Raw genomic sequence first — 24616 nt, forward strand, 5'->3', positions numbered from 1 at the left:
ATGTTTATGAAATTACGAATGGTGTGTAGTGTGTGTGTGTGTCTCTTTTTTTTGTCTCTGTCCGTCTGCCTCTTTCCTCAAGCGCAACTTGGGGCCACCTAATGACTGATTGGCAACCAGCTGAGGACAGAAAAAAAGTATTTCTTCATAAAATGCACAATCAACATGGAATTTCTCAGTATGTGGTGAAAAACACTAGTCTTGTTGGCTTTAAAGGATAGCTGGACAAATTCACAGAGGTCTATCAATAACTATTAGCAGCGATAACTAAATAGAGCTCTGTTTCCCTCAAAACCACTGATCCGGGTGACAAGCTAAAGGGAAAGGTTGTTGCCGTCATGCTATCTTCTTAGTAAACTTCTGAAAGGCATCCTGCTGGCTGCCAGTGGAAAAGTAAGGCCGCAACAGATAGACTTTGGTGTGTTTTCAAGCAGTGTTCTTCCAATGTAAGGCCTTGCCCATGGGCATAGCCAGTTGTTTTGCTAGGGGAGGCAGGATATTTGTTGGGGGGGGGCATAACTTCAGTTTGCTAGGTATTTTTATTTATTTTTATTGATTGGGGGGCAGCTGCCCCTCCTTGCCCCCCCAGGCTACGCCCATGGTCCTGCCTCATTCCTCCCATCCTTTACTGCTCATAAAATCCTCATCAAACTGCTGTGCTGGTGTGCTTACCTGTGGCAGTGTAGTGGGGAAAACTCATTGCATGAGAAAAGGCAATTTTGCAATCCATGCATCAAAAACTATATTAACAGAGTAAGATGTGCTTCTGCTACATTTCCCACTGTATTGGTATACTCCAGGCTGGAGAACTGGGCTTTTTAATAGACTTGTTTTCTCACTTCTGATCAGGGCAGCTTCTGACCCTATTTAAATTTTGCAGCTCATGAGAAAATTCTGCAAATATAAAATTATCTGCTAGTTACCGGTACATATAATTTGAAAGAATTGCTAAGTACCCTTCGCAGATACAAAACAGAGGGGGGGAACCGAACTAGTAGTGAGATTATATGGCTACTCAGCAAGTTGATATGCTTTGCATTAAAGAGAGCTCTGCTGAATTTGTTCATACTGAACAATTTGCGTTTCCTTGGAAAAGTCATTGGACAAACACTTATGGCATATGGCTATGGCATATGGGTCTTGTTAGGTAAATTATAATTTCCTGCCTCCGCTGCTGAATTAAGGTTCATTCTGGGGCAGCACTTACCTGAGGTCTTCACATTCTTTTGTATTATTAACCAAAACTCGGAGCTCAGATCCCACACTCAGGTTATTCCCTGTGATGGTTACTCTGGTTCCTCCTGCTTTAGGGCCAGTAGATGGAGACATAAACTTCACTACTGGAAGCTAAATAAGAGAGGAATGTCAAGGTGAGGTATTCATTAGTTTCTTAGTCTGTAATTAATGCTAATGATACAGACATACCGCAGGCAGGGAAGAGTCTGCATGTCAAAGGCTCTGCAACAATTCTCCAGGAAGAAACCAAGGGTGGTTGGTTTTGGGAACAAAGGAAAGGAATTCTAATCACATTTGTTTGGAAGTGGGCTCCACAGACTTTGTAGGGCTTCCAAGCTGTCAAATGGGGGCAACTTGTATAACTCATCTCACAAAAAGGGATCTGGAGTAGGTTGTCCTTAGTATGGTGCTGTTAATGAACTATATTTCTCTTTTACATCTGAAACAAGCGAAGCTGTGAAGGTGCTAAACTGCTATTTGGAGGCAGTAACTAAGTAGATTCGTGCCCCAAAGTTCAAGCTCAGAAATGAAAAGCTAGAGCTGCTGTTGGCCAGATTAAGTGACATCCCACTTGTGGAATACCCTACATGAACTCTTAACTGGTATCTATTTTGATGTCATTTTGATACAACATACAAGTTTCTAATTCTTTTCCTGGCTGTAAAACAAAACAAACAAAACAAACAAAACAAACAAAACAAACAAAACAAACAAAACAAACAAAACAAACAAAACAAACAAAACAAACAAAACAAACAAAACAAACAAAACAAACAAAACAAACAAACAAACAAAACAAAACAAACAAAGCAACCCATCGAAGCCATTGTTGCCTTATCTGCCTTGTTTTATCTAGCATTCCTATTCTGCTGCTTTCATTGTTTTGTAATATTCCATATTTGATTCTTTGAAATTGTTTTTAAACTTTGACATCAGAAGCTGAAGAGCAACACAGAAAACAAACAACAATCACCCCCCCCCCGTTGACTGGTTTTCAAACAGTGCCCCTTGAACTCTGAACCTAGCCTAAAACCATGCTCAAATTTTAAAGTTCTCTCGAGTTTCTGATGCAGTAATACATTTTCAGTCATCTTTGTATCAGACTGGCAGGCTCTGACTGCCTTGATTTGTAAGTAAGGATAATAATATCTGTGACAGTAAAATGGAGATGAAATTTATTGTACCTTTGAAGGAGCATATTTTAAGAAATGCCATAGGTGTTCTTTTTCTGGCCTTCTGAAATATATTCAAATGCCTTTTAGTTGAGTTTAATCTTGCACAGCAAAATTTAATACTGAAGTATATACTATACAGTAACACTGCAACTTTGAAGGGGCCTTTTTACAGAAAAATACTGGGATAAGCAGAATGTTTATAGATTCTTTTTAAAAGCACTTTGACTTAAAAAAACCCCCATAATCCTGTGAAAAAGTTTTACATTTTTGTAAAAATACTTCTGTATGAGATTTAAGAGCCAAACCATGGTGAACAGGATCTGCTCCCCATGCCTCATTTTTAACACTGAAAACTAGTCACTGGTGGAAAGGTGAAGATTTGGAGGGAAAAAAATTGATGCTAGGGAAGGAGTTAAACTTTCTTCTCTGTTTTAAATTGCCTTTCCAAAGCTACTATTTCCCTAAGAGGCAAAACATATTAATGCAATAGTTTGGATTGCCCTTTATTTGGGTTATTAATTGTTATTTTTGTTAATGTCAATTTGTTAATATCTATCTCTGCATTGAGCCAGACCATGACAACCAGTGACCTCCAATATATAAACTGCCAAGTGGTCAAGTTATGAGTGGTACCTTGCATGAGAGAGGCACCTTGAGGTCCAACGTGACAAGTTAAGATGGAAGATAATCTAGGTGAAACACCCTCCACCAGAATTCAAGAGATGACCTACAAATTGCTTCTCTGGTAGCACTGGACCCCGGTGAGACTCTCCCGTAGGAGAAGGACCTTGTCCCCACTCTGCTGGTGCAGATGTGAGGAAAGGAGAATCCCTATTCACATGATGTGCCAAAGTAACCAAATTCTGGGTTTGGGTGTTTGAATTAGCCTCCGTTATAACTGGTCAGATTTTAGTTCTGGACGTTGTGTTGATGTTGCTCTTAGATGAAAGCGGATAGAACCCCCTTGGTGTTCTATAGCGAATTAGCATCACTAATGTTGCCAGCTGTTTGGATGGAGGTAGACAGATGATAGAAGGCAGCAGAAGGGCACACGATGGAAGGGTGCTGGGCCAAAGTGTGCAAAGGAGCTCTCTCAGAACACTTGAACTATCCTTCTTGAAGTATCCTTCAAGAAGGATACTGACAAGCTGGAACGTGTCCAGAAGAGGGCAACCAAAATGGTCAAAGGCCGCCTGGAAACGATGCCTTATGAGGAACGGCTTAGGGAGCTGGGCATGTTTAGCCTGGAGAAGAGAAGGTTAAGGGGTGATATGATAGCCATGTTCAAATATATAAAAGAATGTCATATAGAGGAGGGAGAAAGGTTGTATTCTGCTCCTCCAGAGAAGCGGACACGGAGCAATAGATTCCTGACAGTAACAGCTGTTCGGCAGTGGAATTTGCTACCAAGGAGTGTGATGGAGTCTCCTTCTTTGGAGGTCTTTAAGCAGAGGCTTGACAGGCATATGTCAAGAATGCTTTGATGGTGTTTCCTGCTTGGCAGGGGGTTGGACTGGATGGCCCTTGTGGTCTCTTCCAACTCTATGATTCTATGAATAATCAAAGAAGAGTAACAAGAGGTATAGCTAAACATGGCACGTTTGATACTGTATAGTTCATGTTTGTCAGCTTTATTAACAGAAATACCTCCTAGCAGTCCCCAATGACACACCCCAAGCTATGGAGCAGATATCTCTTGGCAAGATAATTATAGTATCGACGTGAGAATTGTATACTCTGTAAATTTCCATTTGTGTCATAGCTGGAAGTGTTGATAAGATAGCTCTACCTGCGAGTTTCCGTCGGTGATGGTGTGTTTTTGTTGTTTGTTTTCTTAATCTTTTGAATTAATTAATAAAACTTTTTTTAAAAAAAAACACTGTTCAGACTTGTGACTGTTTCTGGGCAAATTTTGATATGTTTTTCCTTGAGCAGTTAAATTGCTTTCTCCAGTAGGAATGTTGCCTGACCTGAACAAAGGCCCGGGAATGTTAAATCAATCATTAAAGGAAGACTTCCAACCGAAGCCACAGGCTCCTATTTTTGCTTCTGTGCAGGTGTTTCCTGAAGATGCAATTTCCTCCAGCACCATCAATAGCTTTAAAACATCCTCATCCTTTTTAACTTCTCCATCACCGCCATAATAGTTCTAACACCAAATACTGGTTTTTTGTGAGCTCTAATTTGCTACATTGCATCATATATATATATATATATATATATATATATATATATATATATATATATATATATATGACTTAGTGTTGCAATTTTTTTAAAAAAGGAGACTTGAGAGGAAGAGAACAAAGGAAGCTGCCTCATGCCATTGGTCCTAGTTCAGTATTGTCTACACTGACTGGAAGGGGCTCTTCAGAGTTTGAGACATGGCTATTTTCCCAGTGACAAATTCAAAGTTCAAACCCCCAGTAAGAACTAGAAACAACTTACCACATAAGAGTATCGGTCCCTGGATTTTCCTTCTCTGCTCAAATTAACTGTCACCACATCAGAAAATTCATCTGGAGCTTCTCCAGTCCAGCACACAATTCTGTGTAAAAAAAGAAAGAAAAGCAATTGTGACGGAGAAGAAAAATATGGACGAGCATGAAATAGCACCTCATAAAATAAAAGGTGGGCTGGATTGAACTCTATTCCCCGTCCCTTAAAATTCTTTATTTTTTATATTAAAAGCATTATTTCGGATTCCAACTAAGATCATTTATACAGGAAACAGAGTAGCTTCAAACTTAATGCCTCAAATGGGGTTGGGCTACCATTTCCAGTGCAGATGATATTCCCATACAGAAAGTCTGATAAAAGGGTACTCCAGGTCAAAAGCACTGGAATCAGATTACAGTGCACCCTCAGGTTACGTTACCTCCGGGTAATGTAACTTTCGGGTTGCGAGCGCGCCAAACCTGGAAGTGGGTTTGCCGCTTGCGCAGAAGCGCTCTGAGCGCGTCGCACATACGCAGAAGTGCTCTACGGCGCCACACGCATGCATAGAACAGGGGCCTCCAGTTACAAAGATTTTGGGATATGGCCGGGCCACCGAAACGGATCCCGTTCATAACCAGAGGTATCACTGTATTTTGCTTGTGTGGTCACATGCTAAGGGATACTCCATTCTGCATGAAAGGGGGGTGTCTGTTGGTCTCCCCACCAGATTGCATTAAGAATTCAGAGCACTTTGGATGTTTTGGGAGGGAACGTTCACTCTTCTCTTGATGAAACAGGGATGCCCCCCCCCAATGGAATCCAAATGCCCAGCTTGCACATCATGGCTTACCATGATCAAGCAGAAACAGCATGCTCTCTTCTATGGCAAGGTGCCTTGTCATACTTTCCTCACACAGAAGCCATTTCAATGTCCAAATATTCACAAGTTGGTGAATTCATGATGGCCTATGCTTGGTAATAGGTTAGCCTTCAGAAGGGGGCATATATAACCAAGTGTAAACTATCCTGGTACAAATTATTTCACTAACCCTTTTCTGTGCATGATGGACTGAGCCGAAAAGAAGTAACACCATTTCTCTTGAGTCAGTTCAGAATTTTGGGGTGCCCTTCAGAATGAAGTAGGAGGCTCCACATCTGTTAAGCTTATTCTTATTTAAAGTGACATGACTTTTGAAATTTTGTTGCCATTTTTTTCCTGATTGAACAACTACATATTTCACATTACTTAAAAACGTGAAGCTCATGAAACTCCAATTGTGCTTTATTTCTTACGAAAAGTCACTAAAAATAAAATAAAAGGTATTTTGCTTTATAGAGAAATATGAAGTTTGCTCATAACCCAACAGGAAATAACTAGGTGTTTATGTTGTTGTTTAGTTGTTTAGTCGTGTCCGACTCTTCGTGACCCCATGGACCAGAGCACGCCATGCACTCCTGTCTTCCACTGCCTCCCGCAGTTTGGTCAGACTCATGTTGGTAGCTTCGAGAACATATTAGTAGTAAATAATCCTGTGATTCGGTAGCACCCTCTACTTCAAACGTAAATAAAGTATGCCTGCACCAGCAACCTTTGGGCTTTAATTAATTAATCTTTGGTGTTTTAATTTGCTGCTTGTTGTCCCACTGCTGCTGTTTATGCATTTCCTGTCCAGGCATGCATGTTCCCTTTGGGTCAACAGACTGCTCTTCAGATAATTGCATTCATTCATAAACAACAACAACTAAGAGCTGAATATGTTCACTGCAAAAGCTATGGCGTATCATACTATACAACAGCCAGCATCATTAAATACTGGAAATGCCCCCTCTAGCATCACACAACAAAGGAACAGCATCTCTTTTTCTGGGGATTACTGCCGCTTTAAAAACTTTGGCATGCTTATTCAAGATGGTGCAAAGGACGCTATGGGAACGTTAATACTTACTGAGGCACTACTCAGATGTAGCTCACTGGGTGGTGGGGTGGAGCCATTACTCTAGCTTCCCACTGGATTACTGTTGCTGACTGGAAGGGAGAAGGGGAGGCGGCAGGGAGGTCATCACAGTGTAAACGTAACAGCAGAGCCACTCTGTTTTGCCTGCTGGTGCATTTGCACTATGCCAACTTCTCTGCTGACTTGCCCCTCCCCCTGTGGTAAGCAACCCACATGCCAGGAAGCTAGTGTAATGGCCCCACCCCACTTGGCGAGTCACTTCTGGCACTACCTTTAATTCAAAGAAACCCAGGATTGGGAAGTTAATTGGGGTCAGGACTTGGGATAAAGTGTTCATTATATCCACTATTCCCACACGAAAAACAATTGGTGCAGGAACACCAATGCCTTGTTTGCGTATTTTCTCCTCCTTCTCAGATGGAAATGGTAACTTCATAATTGCTATACCCAGCTATTTCCCTGAACTGTTCATAACGGGTAATTTCAATTTCTTCCAAAATTAGATCTCGCTACGTTGCTTGTTATCAACAGCATGCCTTCACGCACAGCCCTTATAGATTGCTTGATCTGCTGATCTTTGGTGTCCTTGGTTCACTGGCCTCCTAGAACCGTTTTCCATAAGAAATTATCACGAGAATTTCTCCCGGGTTTTTGTGGATGATTTCTTTCCAAAGTAACTGCACACAATCACCTCAGCTGGTCTCTGAAGCCTGTCTAGCAGAGATAACGAAGACAACTTTGCAAAAAAGTATGCGAATGTGAAGCTAGTGAAAGGTCTGACAGCACAGAAGTTTCCCAGTTGTTTTAGATGGAGTTGCAGAATGGGTAGCAGCTGTGCGAGTTTTGATTACATTTGTCCTCCTGACCTGCGGAGGGCACAGGTAGGAGACAGGTGGGAGCTTAGAATATTGTGGAGATCAATTCCCTGGCACAGCCAGCTAACTAGAAGGCTAGTTAGTACCTGTCTTTTCCGCACTTGTTCACAGAAAATGTTTGTCTCATGGTAACTTCCCTTCTGAGGATGCATGTGCATCACTCAAAACAAAACAGATAGGACCTACGGTAATTTTCCAGGTGGAAGTCTTCAGCAGAGAATACAATTCACAGGAACGACCTGAGAATTCTAGAATGTGACTTCTCTCGGCTGAAGTTATTACTGTGGAATAAATTCCTTGTGGGGATAAAAATCATTAATCAGTTTCAATATGTATCATACAGAAATCTGCACTTTTCATAAATGAGCTGATTCAGAGTCAGCTTGGTTCACTGGGTCACAAAGCAAACAGTAGCAGCTACTATTAACAACTAAAAGGCCAGTGGATAATTGGATGCCTTACTCTCCATTTACGCATGCATGTGAATCCCTGGAAACATTTGCACGCTCATACCAAGCCCTCACATTCCTGATCTCTGAAGAAAGACCGCTGGAAGAGATCAATCAGCTAAAAAGGAGGAAATAAACGACAGCAATCCCTTTCCTTTCACTCGCTTTTAAATCATTCAGCATGAGTTACTCACTCCTCAGAGACGATATATCTGTCCGGGAGCGGTGAACACTTCACATTCCCTATTTTGACAGCGTTAATGACATCACTGAACCTACGGCCCAAATTTCTTCCTCGTATTGTGAGCAGAGTTCCTCCTTCCAGGGGTCCATTCAGGGGCTCGATCTGCAAGTTCAAAGGGAACCTGATGAGAGTAGGTTAAAAGCAAAGGCATGGAAGGCAGCAAGGTGGGGCGCATTCATTTTTATTCCCGTCTGGGTACAAACATCAATCTTATGCTCCCTATTCTTCTATTGGGGGGGGGGAGTCTGTGGGTCCAATAAATGAGCCACATGCTTAAGATTCATGTCCTACTTCGGCTTCATGACTAATACAGTTTTTACAGTGCCTTTTACCTCATATAGAAATAATTTCATACACCACTGAAAGTACAACTATCAGTATTCTTAAAAGTTTTGAATAACAGTTTAGGGAAGGGGGAAAGTAGTAAGAACTGACCAGTGAAGAAAACATAATAATGCTACCAACTCTTTGCACTGGGAACAGTCAGCACAATCTTTTGTATAATCCTTAACAAAAGGGTTGGTCTCTCTAAACACCACCATGCATGTTATGAATGATAACAGCTATAAGTGGGCTATTTGTTCCCTACCTTTTTACATCCTGACCCAGCACTGATTCAGAGAGAAGACTGCCTAATTATCACCCTGGGGTTTTTCATTTAAACAGCAATATCCAAGTCTTGCTGCAAAAAGACTATAGTTTGTTTGTTTCAAAAAACTGCTTATCTACCTGTCTACCTACCTATGGCTTTTATATACTGCCCCAATCAATGATGTCCTCTGGCCTCTGGGAGGTTGTGGTTAGCGTCTACCCAACAACATTTTGGTTACATTTTGTTGCACATTCAGGAGAGATTTTTATTTGTTACCCTTTGTTCTGCAGTCAGCCACAAAGCCACTTTGATTTCGCTGGACATCTGGCCTAGCTTAATGCCCTACATTTAGAAAGGGCCTTTTAAATTGCAACAAACCTATTGGAAAAAAATAAAGCCAGCGAAAGCTGCACAGGAACAGCAGCCTTCCTTCCTCAAAGTACAGTTATAGAGGCTGCAGCTTGCCATTCACTGTAGCTGCTGCCAGCATAACATGACGTAAGCCAAGGGGCAGGAGGTCAAGAGTGGAGGCTCCTTCTTCCGCCAAGCTGCTTAGGGCTGATAATGTTCCCTTACTGAGCTCAGCGTCCCTTTCCAATAGACTTGTGGTTGTCCTCCTCCCCCACAAGACAACTCTGTAGACACTAAAGAAAAGCTTGTTTGTTTTTGCAAATGGAGGGATTTGGATTGAATGTACAGTATCTGCTAAGAAATAGCATCCCAACCCCGTGACATGCCGTAACCTCAATTCTTGTGGTTTGTTTTCAGTTCTTGATTTTGGCAGAGAGGCAAGAGGCTAAGTTTCCTATACAGTGGAGCGAGGCGGGCTCCTTAGCATTTCCTCTGTAAAGCCAGGCCTGAGAAACGGGAACGGTAGATGTTAACAATAAAATGGCTATTGGATTATGAATGCAGTAGGGACCTACCCATCCTCACCAATACAGTTTTAAGAGCATTTCTCTGGATTGTGTTATACAGTATATGTATAATTGTGATATAAAGGTAAAGGGTAAAGGGGCCCCTGACCATCAGGTCCAGTCATGTCCGATTCTGGGGTTGTGGCGCTCATCTCGCTCTATTGACCGAGGGAGCCAATATATATAATTGCTACTACTGTCCAATCACAAATAGCCCTTCATGAGCAAAGAGTAAAAGAGGACGGTGTCCAAGCAACTTCCTATGTGCTTAGAGGAAGCAGATTTCTAGACCCATTTCAAATGGTGTCAGGTCCAGTTTTAGCACTGAAGCAGCACTGATTGCTCTGGTTGATGACCTGTGTCAGGAGAGGGATGGGGGTGGGCAAGCACGATCCTCTTGATTTTCCCTGATCTCTTAGCAGCTTTTGATACCACTGACCACAGCATCTTCCTGGAGTGGCTTTGCGGCATCAAGAGACTTCTGTTTGGACCCTGCATCATCTGTGTTAGCGTTTTAAAACTGAGACTGGTGAATTTATTCCTACTTTTGTGTTGGTTTTAGGCACTGGTATTGCTCTAAAGTGGGCATTTCGAATGTTTTAATATTGTATTTTTGAAATACATTTAAATACTTTTAAACTGCTTTGGTACACTGATTAAATACATAGTTAAAGGTTAGAATCCCTATCTTAAAATCTCTGCATTGGTGGGGTCGCACTAGACAGTCTTTAAAGTTGGCTCCAATTCTAAATACCAAGGTAGCCTAATGTATCCACTGTAAAGTCCAGAATACAGGTCCCTGTTCCACCATCCATTAATAACAACCAATTCCTGTTTACTGTGGCAAAATGACACTGAGCAGAATGCTTCTTTCTGTACTGTGCCCAAGACTTACCTTCTTAATCTCAGGAGGAGGACACATGCCTGGAATCTGGAGGGACTCAGTGTTTAGTCTACAATTAGAACTGCTCTCGCTCCAAATGCACTGATGACCCAGATCTTCTCTCCCAAGACACTGAGAACAGTCACTACTTCCAACTGCACAATTATAAATCTCCACTAGAAAAAAGAGACAAATATCCTAAGCTGGAAGCATATATGACTCTGCTTAACTTTGTGTGTGCAACTGCCCCCCTACCATAGTAATGCAACATTTCCAACAGCAGAGTCTGGACATACAACAATTTAAGAAGTCTTGGCCATAGTCCTAAAGATTTCCCAGAAGTTCTGGGCACTCGTTCCCACTGCAACATAATTTAGTACTTGAAAATCCCTTTGTCAATTTGTGCTACATTTTTCTAGATATCCACATGAGAGGCAGCTTTGCATAGCTCAATGCATCTAGTTAGCAAAAACTTTAGTTTACAATGGCAAACAATTATCATTACAATGCTTAGCATGATATGTACATTTCACCAACCTTCCCCCAAATGGGAATCTTTTTACTGCTGTTATTTCTGCCTGTCCTTGTTTCAATGGCATGTTACATTTTTATTAGACCAGGAATGGAAAATATGTGGGCCTCCATATGTTGTTGAGCTCCATCTCTCATCAGCCCCAGCTAATGTAGCGAACAAGATGATGGGAGTTGTAGTCTAACAGCATCTGGAGGACCATAGGCTCTTCATCCCTGTGTTAGAGCACAAAAGGGTTACCTGCTCTCCTAAAGTTTAGGCCTCTTGCCCCTGAATAAATAGGAAATCCTATTTATTAATCAACAGAATGTGGATTAATAACTGTGGACGGGGAATCATACAGACTAGTGTTTCAGCCAAACTGGAGCCCCGTTGCAATGAAAACGCAACAACTGACTTTTACAACAAAAACATTATAATTCTGAACCAAAGCGTGATTTTGCCCAGTATTTTCTACCAAACAGTGGCATTTTTCAGACACCTATCTGAATGATTGCCTTCAGCACCCTCTGATCAGAGATGTATTACCTTGGAACATTGATATTACATATGTGTATTACAGCTAACAGGCATTTATAGATCTAACTTCCATAGACACTTGCACTATGGGATATTGCAGGCGACTAGTCTTATCCTGGTGCTGTTTAGCATCTATATGAAGCCATTGGCAGCAGTCATTCAGAGTTTTGATGCTGTGTGCCTTCAGCATGCTGATGACACCAAGTTCTATTTCTTGATAACATCTTAATCAAGTGTGGCTATGCAGTCCTGGACTGGTGCCCGAATGCAGGGATGGGCTGGATGAGTGCAAATAAATTGTATCTGAATCCTGGCAAGATGGAGGCTCTGTGGGTGAACTGATATATCAGTTGCTTGTTCTGTATTGGGCTACACTCCATCTGGAGGAGTGGATCTCTAGTCTGGAGATAATACTCGTTCCATCATTGTCACTTGAAGCCCAGGTGACCTCAGTGGCTAAGAGTGTTTTTCACCAGTTTGGCTGATACAACATCTCCAGTCATTCTTGGATGACTCATAGCTTGGCCACAGTCATCCAGGCATTGGTAAATTCAACCTTTGCTGAAGCAACTGCAATGGCTGCCAGTATGCTACTGGGTCAAGTTTAAGTAATTGTTTTAAGTAATCAAACAACTTGGGACCAGGGTATCTCAAGGACCCTCCGGCTTACACGCAAGTAGGAATGGGATCGGGGCTGCTCTGATGGGAAGGGAGGCGTTGCACTGCCTAAGGGATCCCCGCCTCCTCCTGCTTACACGCAAGTAGGAGTTGGGATGGGGCTGCTCCGAAAATGCACACTTTTCACATATTTTGGTATGTTTCTGGAGCTGAAAACTTTATTGCAAAATTCAGAGAAGCATAAAACCCAAAGGCTAATAATGCCCCAATCCCTATATTAGCCCCAGGGGTGTGAATGAGGTTAGTTTGCTAAAAATGCAGACCAAACAACATTCTCCTCCTCCCCTGCTTGGAAATAAATTAAAAATTAAGTGGTTGCTCAAGAGTGTTTGCTTTGATTTCAAATATATAGGCAGGGATGACAGAATTAGCAGAAATGTGTTTACATATTTTGTTTCTTCCCAGCATTGAAAACACACATATTTCAAATATATCCCACAGTGACACTGTGTTCCCATAAAAACTGCTGCTGGTTTATCTGGAGATTTATCTCCTTTGAGCTAAATTCCATCCCTGACCCTAAACAGTCTACACATTTTTGTTTCAATATCAGGCCAGTATGATATTTACAGTACAACCCTACACATGCCTATTTGAAGCCAAACCCCACTGAGTTCAGTAGGGCTTGCTCCCAGGTATGTAGAGCATTACAGCTTTAACAGCTCGATCCTATACATATTTGCATAGGAAAAAGTCCTACTGAAATCAATGGGACTTACACCCAAGTATGCACATATAAAACTGCAGCCCAAACTATTGTGCATTTAGTAACTGGATGAGTGCACATAGCAGAACATGTGTGAGTATACTGTATACTCACACATGAGTACAGTGGTACCTCTACTTATGAATTTAATGTGTTCCAAACGCACATTCGTAAGTCGAAAAAATTTGTAAGTCGAATCCCATAAGAATGCATTAGGAGGAAAAAAATTGTAAGTAGAAGCAACCCTATCTAAAAATTCGTAAGTAGAAAAAATCCTATCTAAACTGCATCCAAGATGGCGGATGGATCTCCATTCGTAAGTAGAAACATTCGTAAGTAGAGTTATTCATAAGTAGAGGTACCACTGTATTTAGCCGGAACTCACCGAACTCAGTTCTGGCACCTTTCAGGTGGGCGCCACTGCCATTATAAGAGAACAAGGGAGGTGTTAATGGTGAGTTCCGGCACCTCTTTTTCTAGAAAAATAGCACTGAGTATACCCCATATGTTGTAATCTGCACCTGATGGTGAAAGGTGGACAAGAAATATTATAATGAATAAATAATAGTCGTAAAAAGAGATCCAAATTTTTGTACGTTTCCCTGATTTCAAAACATCTGCCACTAATGTATGCAAAGGCTCTAAGAGGTCAAAAGCACCAGCTAGCTAAGAATCTGTAAGCTTTCTAAAGGGTATTTTACCCTCTCCAAATGAGAAACAGGTAGAAAATGTGTTCAGAGCAAACCTGTCATCAGCGCTGGACTATCAATGAATCTATCGGGTTTTTCCTTCAGCTGAAGGTTTAGTGGAAAGAGGTGCCTTTTGTCTGAAGTGTGAAGCTGTACAAAGAAAGTAAGTTAAGAGTTATCCCATTTACAGAAACACCAGACCCCAGTGGCAAAATACATGTTAGCTTTATAGCTGTCAACACAAGGCATTTCTATATTGCAACAAGATGTTTCTTGGAATATGATATTCAAATTCAGCAGGAGAAATCAGGAGCCTGGGGCAAAAAAATAAATAAAGAGGTACTGCTCTGTCTTTGTTAATTAAACCTCAGTAGCAGAGTCCCAAACCAATGGGAAAGCAAAATTATGTTTCCATGTGGAAACCAGGCAAGCAAGCTCAACCTTAATTTTTTTAAAAATGTTTCTAGCTCTCAACAATTAGCCAGAAAAGCCTATAGATAAGAGAGCAATTGGCCCTTTTGATCATCTTTCAACTGGAGTTTCATTGCTGGACATGTTGCACATCGCTGCTGTATATTCATGCTAAAAAGAGCAAAAGAAAACTTGGAATGAACTTACATCATCGAAATGCTAGAGTTCATGGAAGCAGAACCTAATGAACTTTGATAGGATGATACCGTATGACTTGATAAAACAGCATACACAGGGCCTGTGGCTCTGTCACCAGAACAGAGGAAACATCCCCACTAGCTGTGAACTCACCAGCACGTTGCTGCACTGAACAGCAGATGCATTCACCCATTGGGCCTCAAATATCCTGTCAGTTTGAAAATGACATTCCAAAGGCATCTCCTAGACAATTGGGAAGACAGGGAAGAATTTGCATAAGCAATATCAATTTTTTAAAGTAAAAACACAGATTTTCCTATACTCCAATAAACCCAATAAAGCAAATTCTGTTCTTAGTAGTGATGGATGTCTGATCAATTTCAGAAGATCATTTTCTGGTTAATTTCACATATGTTCATTGCAATTCATAAATCTATTTCATCCCATTTCTGCATTCATCCTTTTATTTTAAAAAAATCTACATGGAAATCTGTATTTAAATACATATGCAAATAATATTTTCATCACAAATTAAAATATGCATTTTGTCTCAATTTAGGTACCTCTTAACATATTTTATCCTAAAATATGCATTGTTTATGCATTTGGGCATTTTTTTGAGCTAAGAACTATATTGAAAAATTCAGAGGTATGAAATGCAAAGGGTAATGACATTCCAATCCATGTATTAATCAGGAGGGATGAACCGAGTCAGTTCATTTAAAAATGTGGACCAAATGAAACTCTCCTTCAATTCCTAGTTCTCTGTGACATAAGATTTCATTTATCCCAGTAATACCATGTTTCTCATATTATAAGACATGTCTTATATTTATTTTTTCCTCAAAAAAACACACTATGGCTTATTTTCAAGGGATGTCTTATTTTTTTCCTCCTCCTCCTGCCGCAGCCGGCATTGCTGCTGCGCCTATCACTATGTCTTATTTTCGGGGTATGGCTTATATTCATTGAATGCTTAAAAATCCTGCTATGGCTTATTTTATGGGTATGTCTTAAAATATGAGAAACAGGGTAATTTCAGAAATAATAACTGTGACCAATAACTAGTTTCATAATCCTAATAAGCTTGATGAAAGAAATTTGAATGAGAGCATTTGATTTACAGACAGTACTTATCCTGAACTAACCAGAAGCCATAACTCACTGGTAAAGCAAAATAAAAAAATTCCTTCAGTAGCACCTTAAAGACCAACTAAGTTTATATTTTGGTATGAGCTTTCTTTCAGAAGAAGAAGTGTGCATGCACACGAAAGCTCATACCAAAATATAAACTTAGTTGGTCTTTAAGGTGCTACTGAAGGAATTTTTTTATTTTGCTTCGACTCAGACCAACACGGCTACCTACCTGTAACTATCACTGGTAAAGATATATGATTTGAATGCATAATAAGTTGGCATCCTAGATACATTGCCGAGACTACTTCTTGAAAAAGTAGAGAATACTGGTCTAGATGAAGCAAGGGTATGACTCATTATATATGAAAATGGTTCTTATCAAGCTGGTAGGTTTATTCCTGTAAAAAGTTGAATTACACATAATGCATGCTCTTAGGCTACCAAATATAATACTAAGAGGTAAAGGTAAAGGGACCCCTGACAGTTAAGTCCGGTCGCGGACGACTCTGGGGTTATGGCGCTCATCTCGCTTTACAGGCCGAGGGAGCCAGCGTTTGTCCGCTTCCACAGACAGTTTTTCCAGGTCATGTGGCCAGCATGACTAAGCCGCTTCTGGCGAAACCAGAGCAGCGCACGGAAACGCCATTTACCTTCCCACAGGAGCGGTACCTATTGATCTACTTGCACTTTTTGGCGTGCTTTCAAACTGCTAGGTTGGCAGGAGCTGGGACCAAGCAATGAGAGCTCACCCCACTGCGGGGATTCGAAGTGCCGACCTTCTGATCGGCAAGCCCAAGAGGCTCAGTGGTTTAGACCACAGTGCCACCCGCGTCCCCTAAAGGCTCACCTTTCAATGCAATTAGATAGCCACGACTTCAGTTTCCTTCCCACAGCTGTGCTGAATCAAGCAAATATGTATCACTCCTATTTTCCTACACTCTGATAAATCAGTGAATCAAATTCTGTTCTTGGCTAGCTTGAAAATAATGTGAGACGGCTTGTAGTTCAATCTAATTTCAAAGAAGATTTTGAACCCCTGGATCTGAGGCATGATTTTGGGAAGTAGAGGCCTAAACTGGTTCAATTGGCTATTGTAGTATTGTGGTCATATGAATGGTGGTATTGCAATTATTATATAATACTATAGGGCGGGAAAATTCATGAGTAATCATTAAAGATCTCAAAATACATGTGTGATTTCAGTCAATGGCGTTTACTTGTGTTTGTACCTATATAGTGCAACCGTGAAGCATACATTTCCCAAAGAAATGCAGTGTTGCTAATCTTTCCCTTGTGTTTGCAGACAGGCTGAGAGGAAACCAGACTGTAAGATAGTTGTCTGGATTTACCATCTAGGAGCTGAGTTTCTTTAGTACCTTTCCTGTTTATTTCACCCCTTATCAAGTTACACACAGTATTTCTCCCCTGTAGCCACCTTGCAGCACCCCAGAGGAAGGCAGCTTCCCCCCACCTTCTCTTTTGCTGTAAACATAAGGGCATATCCTTATTTACCAGTGCCAGACCTTAGGGAAGAAACTGTAATAAAGCTACAATATAAAGAGTTTTCTTTGCTAGTGTTGCAAGCCAACTGTGCCTTTGTCTGAGGCTTGTTAAGCTCCTCTGTTGGGTACTGCAACTACTTCAAAAACTGTCAATAAAGGCCCTTTAAGAAGCTTTAAAAACACTTATTTGCTCTGAACAAAAAAGGACAGGCTACATGCATGCACAGTTATAAGCAGGGGAAGTGCTTTTCACACAAACCCACATTTAATTTGGACCTGTAATCACATGTGATCATTTAAAATCATGAACCACTATGAGACACTGAAATGCTCTACAATGCTAGCTTTTATGGGAAAAAAGCTTCTTGTCTTTATTAATTCATGTGGCATTTGCTGATTAAGCACCTAAAACACTGTGCTCCACCTACCCCCCAAACTCAAGAGGAATAAGAAAGGTAGCATATTTGGTACATCCACACTATAGCTTAGTTATCCCTAATATATTAAACTACTAGGGGATCAAGATGGACACATGGAAATGGATGACTAAATTAATACCATGTGTACATGAGCACCCTAAATTACCCAGACCTGGTCAATGACAGAGAGGATACTGGGTAGGATGAAACACTATATTCTAATGCAATACATGAGCTCTCATATTCTTTTTAAGGGTTCATATAATAGCAGCTTTCATATACTTCAGGGGGAATGCACAAAAGAATAAGATACAAATGAAGTATTCTTCTATGTCATTGATTCCTAGACTTCTTTAGAAACTAGTCTATGAATGTACCTCAAACACATAATGCTGTAATGCTAAAATTATTTGCCTGACCCAATTCATGTGTCAGGAAAGTACAAAGAGCATGTATTTCCGTAAGTGCAAAAAACCCAGATTGCCAAACTCAGAGTGTGATTTGCAGAGCAGAGAGGAATTATGTCCATGTTTCTGGTCTTGATTCATTTCCAGTCATAGATTTTGCCACTTGTTTTTAACAAGCTGCTTTTTCTCTTTTTCAAGCACGGCTCGGAGTACATTCCCCTGTGAGAGTTGCACACCTGCAAAGTACACTGAGTGAAATATGGAAAAAAATATCTTCAAGTCTATGAAGTTGATTTGCCCCCAAACAATCTGTTCAAGTGAAAGTTTTACAATATTATAAATCCACCTATTGTATAAATACTATGAAGGTTCTTGCATTACATGTAACAGACCCCCAGAGAACGCCTGCATTTTCTTCTTTCTTCTTAAGCCCACCCAGTCGCTTGCCAAAGTGACTGCTTTCTATTAAAGGTCTTTCCTCTTATGCCTATTTCTGCCATTCTGGCAATGGGAAAAGGCAAGTTATGCATTAACCTCATTTCATTTATGATAAGACATTGCTACCCCATTAGCAATCTCAGTTTTCTGACTTGTGGTGTAAATGTAGACTCTACCTGCTTTTCTGCAATGCCTCTCTGTTTTATTACCTTTATGAAAGCAGTATTCATCAAGGTGATGACAATGTCCTGGGAAGTCCCTGTTGGTGCTGGTGCAACAGAGGAAGGTACAATCTGTGGACAATCAGTGCTGTTCTATAGTTCAAGAAGCAAGCAAAAGAAAGGAAGGTTAATATGGGAAACTTGGGGTCTTCTTAACACTTGAGGAAACAGAATTTAGAAAAAATGGCATGGCTGATAACATCCTTGGCATTCACTAATTTTTAGTCCCAAGTTATAACAGGTAAATGGAAGGTAAAGGTAAAGGACCTGTGGATGGTTAAGTCCAGCCAAAGGCGACTATGGCATGCGGCGCTCCTCTCGCTTCAGGTTGAGGGAGCTGGCATTTGGCCACAGATAGCTTTCTGGGTCCTGGGACGCAGGTAGCACTGTGGGTTAAACCACAGAGCCTAGGGTTTGCCGATCAGAAGGTCGGCGGTTTGAATCCCTGCAACAGGGTGAGCTCCCATTGCTTGGTCCCAGCTCCTGCCAACCTAGCAATTCAAAAGCACGTCAAAGTGCAAGTAGATAAATAGGTACCGCTCCGGCGGGAAGGTAAACGGCATTTCCGTGTGCTGCTCTGGTTCGCCAGAAGTGGCTTAGTCATGCTGGCCACATGACCCGGAAGCTGTACGCCGGCTCCCTCGGTCAGTAACGCGAGATGAGCGCTGCAACCCCAGAGTCGTCTGTGACTGGACCTAATGGTCAGGGGTCCCTTTACCTTTACGTAGCTTTCTGGGTCATGTGGCCAGAATGACTAAACCACTTCTGGTGCAATGGGACACCGTGACAAGTGCCAGAATGCACGGAAACACCATTTACCTTCCCGCCGCAGCAGTACCTATTTATCTACTCACACTGGTATGCTTTTAAACCAGGCACCCCCAAACTTCAGCCCTCCAGATGTTTTGGACTACAAGTCCCATCATCCCTGACCACTGGTCCTGTTAGCTAGGGATCATGAGAGTTGTAGGCCAAAACATCTGGAGGGCCACAGTTTGGGGATGCCTGTTTTAAACTGTTAGGTTGGCAGAAGCTGGGACATAGCAACGGGAGCTCACCCTATTGCGTGGATTCAAACCGCCAACCTTCCGATTGGCAAGCCCAAGAGGCTCAGTGGTTTAGACCACAGTACCACTCACATCCCTTCCCCAACTTATAGCACCCTTTTGCAGGCAGTTCTCTGCCTCACAGCCTTAAAATCCAATCCTGCAAAGTCCCATCATGGCCAATGGGACTTAATCACTAGTAAACATGCTTAGAACTGTTCCATTTCATCTCTGCATTATCAGTAAAAGCTCTCTACTTTACATAGATGATAGCCGTCAATCTTGAACTCAGTGGTCGGTGCCAACTGCCTGTGGTGTGAGCTGGCACCTTTACTTGCACAGACCAAGAATATATTAGTGTGAAAACAGAAGAAACTTCACCAACAACCTCCTCCCTGGGGTGTGACTGTGTGAGGCTTGCACCATTCCTTCCTATTCATCTTCTGTTCTACGGATAAACACTGTGCTTTCAGACTTCAGGCAACGGTGTTATCAATCTGGGATTTTTCACAGCGAAATTAATTTCCTCACAAATTAAAAGGAAAACCATATGCTCTCATCAGCTGCCATGTCTGAGGTAGCTACTATACCCGTTATTTCACTAGAAGAAATGAAACCAAATAATATGATAACAGTGTATTTATTTACAGAAATTCCAGCAAGAGTCCTTGCAAAAAAACCCAAGCATTTTGCTGTGCTTTTTGTTTTTTGTTTTAAGTATGCACTTGATGCTAAATTTGAGCACTGCATGCATGTGACTATGTGCGGGCAATAACTCTTATGAGTTTTAGAGCTGGCATTGAAGGGCTGTCATTGCCTATCACACACACACATCATCATTATTAAGGCTGATTTCTGCACAAATCCGTTTTGCAGTTTTGTAGTTCTTCTATAACTGCCCTGAAAAAGCAGAGATAAACAATCAGAAGCATGACTAGCACTGTTGCAGTAGATGGGTGTACAATATGAGATGCATGTGCAGTGCTCTTTATGGGTACTCACTACTAAGTACAGTCATACCTCAGTTTAAGTACGCTTCGGTTTGAGTACTTTCAGTTTAAGTATTCCGTGGACCCGTCTGGAACGGATTAATCCACTTTCCATTACTTTCAATGGGAAAGTTCGCTTCAGGTTAAGTATGCTTCAGGTTAAGTACAGATTTCCGGAACCAATTGTGTACTTAAACCGAGGTACCACTGTACCCATAAAGAGCACTGGATTGCTGCTGCAGCATAGTGCATAAAAGAATGGGCACACATTTCTGTCCACATTCACGAAACCATTTAAAATGATGGGGGCAGACCTGGAAGCAGTTTCCCTTAGAAGTAAACTGACTAGGTTAAAAGCTGCTCCTAAATTGGCCTCATCATGTTCATGTTCACAACTGTACTGATTTGTACAGGACTTAGGGAAGTTGCTTTTTTTATGAAAGTATAATAAAGTTATTAAGGTTCCTATGCTGGATCAGGTCTAGTGTAGTGTCATGGGAACCATAAAGAGAAAGTCATTCCCATTGCTCCAAATGAAATAACCATCTGTATAAAGACTGTGTGTGTATGTCGAGTGTTTACAGGCTATTGTGGAGCACAACAGAAGGAGGACAGCCACCAGTGTGGTGACATGTGCGTTGTTTAATTAAACAAGGGCTGAATATGAAGCAAATACAGTGGTATCTCAGTTTTCGAGTGTCTTGGAACCCGAACACCGAAAACTTGGAAGTAATTGCTTCTGTTTTCGAACGAGTCTCAGAGGTCGAACAGCTTCTGCTGCGGTTTTTCCTTTTTTCTCAATTGACTTTGCTGACTGCCCTTCGCGCCTCAGTTGTCGAACGTTTCGGAAGTCGAACTGTCTTCCTGAACAGATTACGTTTGACAACCGAGGTACCACTGTATGTTATCTAATATTCCACAGCACCTAGCGCTACTGGATGATTTTTTATCACAGTTGGAACCAAGGCTCAAACATGCATGAAGCCATATATGCAAAGTTGGAAAATATAAAAGAACCCTCTCTCCATCTTCTCAAAAGTGCATCACATAAAATTGATGGATGGACAAAGGATCTGATTACAAAGAGCCCAACTTTCACAATTTGGTTCATCCAAAAGGTTTACATACACAGACACACACCCTCCCTCCCTCTCTCCCTGAAAAGTCTGGCTAAATTCTTATCTCTCCAGGCATAGGCAACCTTGGCTCTCCAGATGTTTTGGGACAACAACTCCCATGATCCCTAGCTAACAGGGCTAGTGGTCAGGGATCATGGGAGTTGTAGTTCCAAAACATCTGGAGAGCCAAGGTTGCCTATGCCTGCACTAGTCTACCAAATATGCATAAATAGCATGAGCTAACTGAGAAAACATCATGCCCCACAGTGCACAAAGGTTGATTCTCTTGTCATTGACTGACTTCTAATTTACACCTGAGTGAGACAACTTAAGACCTGGGCCTTGTAACACTTAAAAAGATAAACAGTAGAACACTTCTCTATCTCATATGCTGCAAGCACTGGGAACTCCTTGCACTTAAGACTGGCTCTCCCCTGGTTCCTGCTAAGCCCATCTTCAAGGCTTCTCAATTATCTTAAAGTGCTTGTTTGATGGGGAAAAGCATGTTTCATGGTTTATCGGGACACTGATCTTAACCATGCACCTTCCCTAGGCTGCCTCAGCACGAAGATTAAATAAGAGCGATATGCAAGCAGAGAAGTAAATCAACAAAGAGGGAGTGGATTGATTCTGGTCCCTGAGTCTCCTTAATGTGAGCAAGAAAAAGAAAAGAAAAAGAGGGCAAGCAAACTCAGCAGGGAAATGAACATAGCTTTGTGTGTCCCTGCACAGTAAAGAAGCTGGCTCAGATTGCTAGAAAAACAAACAATAGCGAACAGATTAACTCACTACCTCACAGTGCCTTCTCCTGCCCTTGCGCAAACTACTATAGTGGAACCTCGGTTTATGAACACCTCGGTTTACGAACGCCGTGGACCCATCTGGAACGGATTAATTCACTTTCCATTACTTTCAATGGGAAAGGTCGCTTCAGTTTATGAACACTTCAGTTTATGAACAGACTTCCGGAACCAATTACACCCATGCTTCGGGTTAAGTACACTTCAGGTTGAGTACTCCGCGGACCCGCCTGGAATGGATTAATCCACTTTTCATTACTTTCAATGGGAAAGTTCGCTTCAGTTTATGAACGCTTCAGTTTAAGTACTCCGCGGACCGTCTGGAACAGATTAATCCACTTTCCATTACTTTCAATTGAAAAGTTCGCTTCAGTTTATGAACGCTTCAGTTTATGAACAGACTTCCGGAACCAATTGTATTCATAAACCAAGGTACCACTGTACTTTCATTTGCGGCTGCCTCAGGGAGAAGAGCATGTATCCATGTTTGTCCCCAGTCTGTCCACTTTGCTAATTGTAATTTCCACCATCCTCTCGTTGTTCAGACCCTGAAAGGTTACCAAAACAAGACCCCCTCCCCCATTTTGGCAGAGGGCAAAAGTTTTGGCGAAACAGATCGCTCTCTCTTTTAACTCATGACTTGCCTGCACGCAGCGATCACTGCAAATGCTTATTAAGGGTTAAACTACTAAACCCTGGTTATCAACTAGTACCTTATTTTCAGTGCTCCTATCTTTAGTTTCCAATCCAAGGAAACCAAACGACTACTGCAGCCCACGCATCCTGATGTTTAATCACCCCAGCAAATACATTCTAGATGGATGAACCTGGTACATTCAGTTGCACAGCAGGGACAGCTCGCCTGAGTGTACCTGAGACAGAAAGGGCCTTTTCACATTTGGTGTTTAATCCTTTAGTCTGTTATTACTAAGCATAGAAACAGCGCTTTTCATCTTTTGCTATGAAGCGGCTCTCTAAAATGGCACTAATTCTTGCAGCTGGATAGGGGGAAAATGTTTTTTCTCCGTTTTGCACTGGGAACACTGAAACGGGGGGGGGGGGGGAGGGGGAGGAAGAGACCAGTGATGCATTCAAACAAGTTAGCATCTCAGAGACAGGGAAGAAACTCCATTTGCCAAATACAGTACATGCTTCGTATTTCCAGCATAGCTCCCTGGCCCTATAGTTTAGCAAAAAGTATTGCATAATTTAAATAATGCACAATATCTAATTGTATCTGTACATTCATATCTGTTATTCAAACAAATCAGAGAAGTTCCCACATTGCATTTTACCAAAACAGAAGTTGATAAGTGTCGGTTTATAATGTGAGAACAGTTAGGCAGGGTGTCTGCTTCAGGGCTGCTGAGACATGAATTTGGTGAAAGCAGCCTGGGATTTTGGTGTCTTAGCAGCGAAGCAGTCTTATGGTTTCTTATATCTATTACTAGGCCTCATGTCTTAATATCAGAGAGGCACCAAAAATAACACGGAAGATGGCACACAGGTGTCTGTGAATACAAATACGTGTGTTTATTTGAACGCAGAATGGTTTTTTAAAATGTTTGTGGGACTGAGGCAATTATGATTTCAGATGGTAAGGGTTTGCTGGCATAACTTGTCTATTAAAATTCAGTTCATGCCCTTGAAACTTCATTGAAAGCTTGCTTTATTTCCTCCACCCCCACCCACCCCTCAGGATGTAACATCTGCTAACTAAAACCATTCTGTGAATTTCAGATTAATGCAAATCTTCAGGGCTCTCAACCACTTCTCTTAGTCCATCTCATGGCAGCAAAAATTTCTACCTATTCCAGAAGGAGATTTAAAAGGTATATAAAAAGTAAGCACAGGGGTTTCTAGATTAGCCTTGCCAAGCCTTTTTGAAGATGATCCCTCCTGGATGCCCTAGATTCATCTGCTTAGTTTAATCCTCAACAGTTTAGGAGGCTCATTTTGCTGACATTGCAAGGATCTTAGAGTCCTGAAAAGGTGAAGCGGTGGTCAAAGGGCCACTGAAAATACCATACTTTCCCAAAAG

General features: G+C 41.5%; 1 protein-coding gene across 1 annotated transcript in view; it reads right to left on the reverse strand.

Moving 5' to 3' along the window:
• PLXND1 (plexin D1) overlaps positions 1-24616 on the reverse strand; it is a 160542-nt gene that overhangs the window by 63646 nt on the left and 72280 nt on the right. Inside the window, exons 9-15 of the mRNA XM_060271380.1 lie at positions 18611-18715; positions 14652-14741; positions 13946-14039; positions 10778-10941; positions 8324-8475; positions 4860-4959; positions 1208-1347 (exon numbers count right to left, since the gene is read on the reverse strand). Coding sequence (XP_060127363.1) covers positions 1208-1347; positions 4860-4959; positions 8324-8475; positions 10778-10941; positions 13946-14039; positions 14652-14741; positions 18611-18715 — 845 coding nt within the window. The remainder of the gene's footprint in view (positions 1-1207; positions 1348-4859; positions 4960-8323; positions 8476-10777; positions 10942-13945; positions 14040-14651; positions 14742-18610; positions 18716-24616) is intronic.

The sequence above is a fragment of the Zootoca vivipara genome, chromosome 2 (assembly GCF_963506605.1).
Source record: "Zootoca vivipara chromosome 2, rZooViv1.1, whole genome shotgun sequence".
Taxonomy (NCBI): domain Eukaryota; kingdom Metazoa; phylum Chordata; class Lepidosauria; order Squamata; family Lacertidae; genus Zootoca; species Zootoca vivipara.